Source organism: Poecilia mexicana, unplaced genomic scaffold (assembly GCF_051168715.1).
Source record: "Poecilia mexicana isolate PSO_F unplaced genomic scaffold, ASM5116871v1 scaffold_21, whole genome shotgun sequence".
Taxonomy (NCBI): Eukaryota; Metazoa; Chordata; class Actinopteri; order Cyprinodontiformes; family Poeciliidae; genus Poecilia; species Poecilia mexicana.
Genome location: NW_028263390.1, coordinates 19,525,680 through 19,533,170, shown reverse-complemented (window position 1 = coordinate 19,533,170; position 7,491 = coordinate 19,525,680). Strand labels below are relative to the sequence as shown.

At 38.1% G+C, this 7,491-nt stretch overlaps 1 protein-coding gene across 1 annotated transcript; it reads left to right on the top strand.

Moving 5' to 3' along the window:
* The first annotated feature begins 945 nt into the window (after positions 1 to 945).
* Positions 946 to 5,267, top strand: LOC106919223 (uncharacterized). The gene is made up of 9 exons (XM_088002110.1): positions 946 to 1,944; positions 2,246 to 2,383; positions 2,495 to 2,670; positions 2,751 to 2,887; positions 3,151 to 3,244; positions 3,393 to 3,722; positions 3,793 to 3,958; positions 4,043 to 4,167; positions 4,510 to 5,267. Exons 1-9 carry the CDS (start codon positions 1,851 to 1,853, stop codon positions 4,822 to 4,824), a joined length of 1,575 nt encoding a protein of 524 aa, XP_087858236.1. The 5' UTR covers positions 946 to 1,850; the 3' UTR covers positions 4,825 to 5,267.
* The last annotated feature ends 2,224 nt before the right edge of the window (positions 5,268 to 7,491 follow it).

Sequence of the window (7,491 nt, the reverse complement as noted above, 5' to 3'; positions counted from 1 at the left end):
ACCTTCAGTAGGACTTTGACCCGTAAATCATCTAGAAATGCAGCGGTTCTTTAACCCGAGGGATGAGCTGGTGTTGTTTTACTCATAACAGACCATTTAGAAACCAATATGAATCAAATCTCTGCTATAGTCGGTCTGCTACATGGGCATAAATACCAAACATAACACAATTTGATCTACATTAAATAGCATTTGGTACAAAAATAACCAAAGGAAGAACCGTCCAGAGCATCAGTGTATTAAACTGCTGCTTTCATGATTTTCTTCTCGCTTAGGCGCCTCGTCTCCACCGTAAAGTCTCACTCTAGCTGGTTAATGTCTGGTTAGGCTTTAACCAAGTTGGGTGCATCTCCTTTGCCAGTGTTTCTCACTATGTGACCTTGATTATGGGCAGGAATAGATGCACAATTTTGTGCTTCTATTTAGATCTAAAAACAGCCCAAGTGTTTAAAAAAAACACCCATCTGTTTGTTTTGGGAATGAGTTAATTATTTTTTTTTGGTGTCTGGATAATGAGTTATTTCAAATGTTTGTTGTGCCACAAATTAACGAGCACTGTGCCGTTACCTAGCAACCCCAGGTGAGCTCCAGCATGTTTGGTCAGCTGGTTTTATCATTGGTACAATGGCTGTTGGAAAGGCAAATGTTTTGTTGTTGACTTACCATCCAGAAACCACTTACTGCATTCTTGTTGGTTGTGCAGGAGGCTCCACTTCTGCTTTTCAAAGATGTACGGTTATATAATTGCTTATTTGGTTGCAGCCATTTTCACGTGTGAGTTGGGGGGCGTGGCCAGCAGCAGCTTATTTGGATTTAAAGTGACAGGAGGCCCTAAAACAGCTCATTCTGAAACATATTTGGAACTGGTTAGTCTAAAATCTCATTATCTAAGAATGATTTTATGGAGAAATGTAAAGAGCATTTTATGTGCAGCCCACACAGTAAAAATGCCAGTGTTAAAATCTCAGGTGTAGTGTTAAATAAAGAGTGTGAGTGTTGTTTTAACATCACACAGCTTTAAAATAACACTGCCGGTGTAACTTCCGTCATATTTGCGTTGTTAAATTGCAGTGTTAATTGGTTAGTGTTGCTTAAGCCCCGCCTCCGCGTAACGGCTGCAGAGTACGTTCTACTTTCTGTCGTCTCGCCACCAGTCACTCGATCTGTACGGCTTCTTTTCGCACATTAAAGGTAAGCTAAATATCCATACATGACTATTGTTTCGTTGGAAATGTGCTTTTTAGTTTGTGACTTAAACAAATGCACTATATTTAACCCATTTTGCATGGAAAATTAATCAAATTCAAGGTCCCGCCGTTTTGCCAAATCTAGGCGAACGGTAAATTTGAATTCTCTTATATTTGGTAAGTTATAGTTGTCATTTTAAACCATGAATAAGCGGTATTATTTGAAATATTGGCGATGTGTGCATAAAAAAAGTTAACATTGCAAACTGCTTGCCTCCGAGAGGATGTGGGGATTTTTTTTTATTCCCTCGCGAAGTTGTTCGTTACAACTTCGACGTAACGAAGTTGTTCGTTACGTCGAGCAATAAAGTGTTGCTAGGTAAGGGTAAAGCTAAACTTTTGAGAGCGGAAAAGAGATCCCCGTGTCTCCTTGAGGGCTCCTTAGACTATAGCAGTAGCAAAGCAAGAGTGTAAAAAGCCACGTTACGGCTAGCCGCTAGGGAAGCGGACTCTGGCTAGCTAACTAGCTCAAACACTCTAGCTAATTCTATATAGCGGACAGAGCTAACGTGTTCAAAGTGATAGTAGAAGTGATAAAGGGTTGGATTAAAATATCTGTAAGGTGTCAAAACTTCGACCGTGTCCTTTTTTTGTTATGCAGAAATGCTGGTTCAAGTGGAGTATCAGACAGTCCAAAAATGGGTTCGGGTTCCAGTGACAGATGACTGCTATGATTACTTGAAATTCATACAAGAGGGTAAGTTGAGTACTAATTATGTTGTTGTGGCAGCTGGCATTAAATGAAGTAAGCTTAAGGTAGTTTCTTTATCTGAAATCATGTCCAGAATGCTTATTATTTTCATAAAAATGGTCATGTCAAATTTTGGTAAACTGTCTGCCAACAATATGGGCAACATTAAAGATGTACAATTTCAACCACCAGTTCATTGTCTGAAAATATTATTTGAAATATTTTCTATTTATGAATTGGCCCTTACCAGTTCTAACCATATGCTATAAATTAGCATGTTAAGATGAGTATTTTTGTTTCCTTCCAGTTCATGCTAAATTCAATTTGGCAAGTGAAATCTGTGTAGACCTAAAGGACTCTTCTGGAGTTGATGTGGATGCTGATATTTTTGATGAACTCCTGAGGTCTGCTACAGTATCTTTCAAAGTAGTCACTAAGCACTTTGGTAAGATTTAAAAGCATTAAAACAAGTGTTCCTTCTAATGCATTTTAAAAACATATAAATCAAAAGTTCATTTTAAGTTGTTTTCTAATGAGTCTTCTAAACTTTATACAGTGGGCGTCGTTGACGAAAGTGAGGTAACAGATGCTTCCTTCAGTTCTGAAGATGGGTCAGCCTCGTCAGTTGAATCTCCAAGCTCAAGCTCATCTTCTACAGTGATCACAGAGAACACCAGAGCACAGAGAAGACTACTGGCTGAAGGACCACCTGACAGTAAGATGGCAAAAGATGTAAGTTGTGTCAAGGTGGGAAATGGAATGATGATCCATTTTAAAATTCATAGCAGGATGACATGTGAAATCTGTTGCAGATTGTCTATGTAGCTCTGCACCAAAAACCAGGGGGAGAAGATGTATTAAAAGAATACAACAAGACCAAAAGTCTCTCTGATCCAACAAGAAGGAAACTTGTCAATATTGTAGTGGCTGATATGATCGAAAGTCATGGGTATGTACCAATAAACCTCAGCCTGCTGATTGGGGGCCAGAATTTAACCTTGATATTTTTGACTGATGGTACTTTTAAAAGTTAAACACATACATGTATGAAATCCATAGAAATTTTAGAATAATTTGAAAACACATAATGATTATTCAAATAATTTGTAATTACTGAGAATGAGTTTTCTATTCATAACCTTTGCTTAATTGGTGTGAGTTTGTTTAACCCCTATGTGAAACATGAATATTCTTATTGAATTGTTTTTTTAGGAGAGACCCTCCTGTCAATGTCCGCATTACCTATGCCCTGGGAATTGTCACTCTCTTTCCCAATTTGAAAGATAATTGCTCACCAACTGGCTACGTGAGTACCTGAAGATTCTCTTCTTGGGTCATAATCTATTTGGATTTCTATCTTTTTTTTTCTTTTTTTTCTACAATGTCAGTTACCTGTGTAATTGTCCTTTTGAACGCAATATAATCAACATTTTGTGTTTTCTGTTCTGTGATAGGAGCATTTCTACGATCCTCAAAGTGGACAGGGCTACCTGGCCTATCGATTGAAAACAGTTCAGCGTAGCACTGCAAGTGACTTCAAGAGGAGCTCCAGGTCTGCTCATGAAGGTGGCCCGAAAACTCAGAGGGAGACCTCAACATCTGAACAGCTGTTTGGTGATGGATGTAAAGAAGCAATGTCCATAATGAAGCATGCATCAGACCAGGACGTTGTTAAGGAGAAAATGAAGGCAACATTTAAGCATAGACAGAACATGCTACATGATCTGGACCAGTCATCACTCATCTTGGATCACTTCCCAAGATTCTTGGATACACCAGGCTTGGTGAGAAAGTCTCAGATTTGATTAACTGAACTTTTGAATTGGGTTTTGATGGTATTTTTTCTTCTGCTAGATTGAGCAGGACTTCATCATGCTCTTTGGAGAAGACATCTCAGGGAAGTTCATTGCAAGATGGCCAACGTTCTACAAACCGAAGGTCATCACTGTCAGCAAAAGCCTTCGACAGAGTGTTCACCTGGATGACCTTCTGTCTGCTCAGGAGGAATCAAGTGATTATGGTATGTATTAATAGATAAATATTTTCAACAGTGTGCATTTTCATACGGTAATTCTAAACATGGCTTGTGTTATGATTTTATCAGAATGGGATAGAGACGTGGCAGCCATTCTCCTGCTGGTTCATCTCTTGCCTCCAACCGCCAAAGGGAAGAAACATGTAAAAATTGGTGCAACTGAGGCAGCTGATCGTGTTGTGAAGTTTATGAAGGTATGTTTTTGACATGAATTGTGCTTCACTTAAAGTAAATGTAATGTAAATAATGTAAAGTCATTATTTTTTATTTGTATTATGAATTTATAGCTATTTTTGGAGTGGGAGGGAGGGATCAGGGTTAATTTTATGACAAAATTGGTTGTGGGAACATAATGGCACAAAGAATTGTATGAGCCCATTAGAAGCAATCTTTTCACTTAAGCTCACAACAGTTTTCTTGCAAGTCACATCCCCTTTTGTGGCATGTTCACAGCTAAAGGAAGGTGGAAAGTGTTCTTAATTTGTTGCTTGTGAAGGGACTAAAACCATTTTTTCTAATGTGTCTCTCAATCTTAGGTGGGGACAAGCATGGCGACATTCCTTGGCAAAGTTGGATCTGCACAGCCGTTCCTCCTCTGTGTTGGAGAAAAGAAGAGCAGTATTCAGAAGTTCTACATCATCCTGGATCAGAAGCCCATTCCTTGTGTGGCACAGACTGCAGTGGCTGCCTTCGATGAACTGTTTAAGGCGCACTTTGTGTTTGCTATGTCCTACGATGCAGCCCTCCTCAACTTCTACACATTCATCCAAACAACAGTTTATGGGATTGATGTGACAACAAAGGAGAGCCCCAGAGTCAAGGAAATCAGAGTGAGAATTAACAACACTTAAGTATACCAATATGTTACATTTGTAAGGTTCAGCACAGAAATTCTTCTAATCTTTTTCAGCATTTGAAATTTAGTCATTCTTTGTATCCACGGCACAAATTGCGTTTGAAATGTGGGGAACATAGTTGTTCATCTGTTTTTTACACATATTCTGGGTTCAAGTAGCACTTGATGAAAGCACATGGAGAAACTATTGCCATAGATTCTGTTTATGTGGACAATGTTGGTACAGAGAGTGTTGAGACCGATGATCATCTGAATGCTTTCAGAATAGAGATGATGTGTTTGCTGTTATTTGTGTCTTTGATCTGATATATTATCAGACTTATGATAGGCAGTTTTCAGCTGATGAAAGAACATATATTGTGCCCCACTGCTGTTTTGTATAAGCTCTGCATTGAAGGTCTGTAATATTGAAATGGGTTTAATAAAAGGTAAACTTTCCATTTCTGTGTATTGTTTTGAATATTTTTCTACTGGATTTGGTTGATATTGACACCTTGTGGGGTCAATTATTTACCTTTTTAACACCACATTATGTTTTGCGATCAACACTACACTGGTGTTACTTTTAACATTATATTTTAACACTAACACCGTTGTAATGTTAATGTGACACTTGCTATTGTTGAATATTAACAATGTCTGGTGTTAATTTAACAAAAAAATGGGTGTCAATCTTTTAACACTTTCAAAAGTGTTATTTTAACACCAGCTGACTTGGACACATATACACACTTTGTTGGTGTTAAAATTAACACCGTGGGTGTTAATTCAACACCGGCATTTTTACTGTGCATAGACCTACTGTGACCTGTTCGAGGAAGCATGGTAGGTCACTTTTAAAGTTTTAAGAATTTAGGGATAGACCAAAACTTTTGCAGGTGTTAACATGACCACTTAGGTTTGTTATAATTATGAACTGACATTCATTGGGATTAACAAATAGAAGCAGATTAAATCATGTAACTTTTTAACACCAAGTTTAACAACAGAAGAGGAAGACACTGAAGTAACCAAACATGAAGATGTACCATTATGTCTGACCTTGCAACACTGGCTGTGAGGGAGAATTGTTTTCTATTCTTGCGTTTCTATGTTACCGTCTGAGTGTAAGAAGCTGTGTGGCAAAATCCGAGTCTCCTCTATGCAACCTTGACCCGTCTGGAGAGGCAGCCTCGCTTCAGCAGCGTCACGTTGTCACATCAGCTCAGCGTCTTCAGTTGAACCTTAAGGGACTCGGACTGCCCGTGTCCCTGCCCAGCCATTCTACCACCACTCCCCCGTTACAAACACCAACAAGACCACAGATACACACACACACACGCAGCGTCTCCTCCTGCCCTGAGCTACCCAAAAACACATCCCTGCACACTGTCTTGCATGCATACTGATAACTCACACACACTATCAACAGCGGCAGACAGCGACCTGGCTGGCTGGCTGCTGGAGTGCTGACAAAGCCCAGACTCTGCCTGCTGCTCGGCCCTGCAGACACAGGAACGGCGCTGGAGACAAACTCTGGCCTCCAGCCTCTCCCAGTCAGCTCTACATATGTCACATGTTAATGACATCAAGGCTGCGGCCACCCACAGACTGCTGCACACTTGAGAGTAACGGATTAAGAAATAAAGCCCTTTCTCCTTGGAACACCAGTCTTATCTCTCTGCTTTGACATTCCTTGCCAGGACCTGAAGGCTTTAACCCTTAACTGCACTGCAGGTCGGCTGGCGGGTCTCTGGCTACCTCTCCCAGGTTTGTTACACTCAAAATAAAATTTATAGGGCTGCAACTAAACATTAATTTGGTAATCGATTAATCTGTCGATTAATCGGATTAAAATTTTTCACATTCTACAGATTTTTCATTTAACTACTTACACTGTTTACATACAATATAAGAAATTCATAAAAAGACTTTTCATGAATCAGTTCAGTTCCTTTTTTTACATAAGAGAAAAAGAACTGAATAGTTTTCTGATGATTAATTGATTAATTGGACTAAAAATAGCTAATTTTACAGATTTTTCATTTCACCACTTAAGCCATCTCTATACAATACTAAAAATACATTAAATGATACAAATAAAAACATAATTCAGTAAATTTTTTACATGATAAAAAAGGAATTAGTAGAATATTCTGACAATTATTTGATTAATCGGATAAAAAAAATGGCTCATTTTACACATTTTCCATTTCACCACTAAAACGTACATAAAAAAAAATACAAATAGAAACATAATTAAAATCCTTTTCTATCTGAGAAAAAGGAATTAATCAATTATTCGTTTGATTAATCGATTAATCGGATTAAAAATGACCCTTTCTACAGATTTTCTTTTCGTCACTTAAACCTTCTTTATACAATATTAGAAATGCATTAATGATGCAAAACAAAAAACATTGAATTCCTTTGTTACATAAGTAAATAAACATTTTTATTGCCTTTAATGCAGTAAACAGCATTCCTTTAGTGAATTTGAACTGGATGAAGCTCTGCCACTCAAAGAGTTTTGGCTAAAACATATTTACAAAGATGTTTGTATCATAAATGCAAAATTTTTATATTGTTGGTGCAGTTTTGACTTAATTACTGATCTGAATATTTGTTTTCCCAAAGAAGCCTTTGTTTGTCTCTATACTCCTGTTAACGATTAATCGACTAC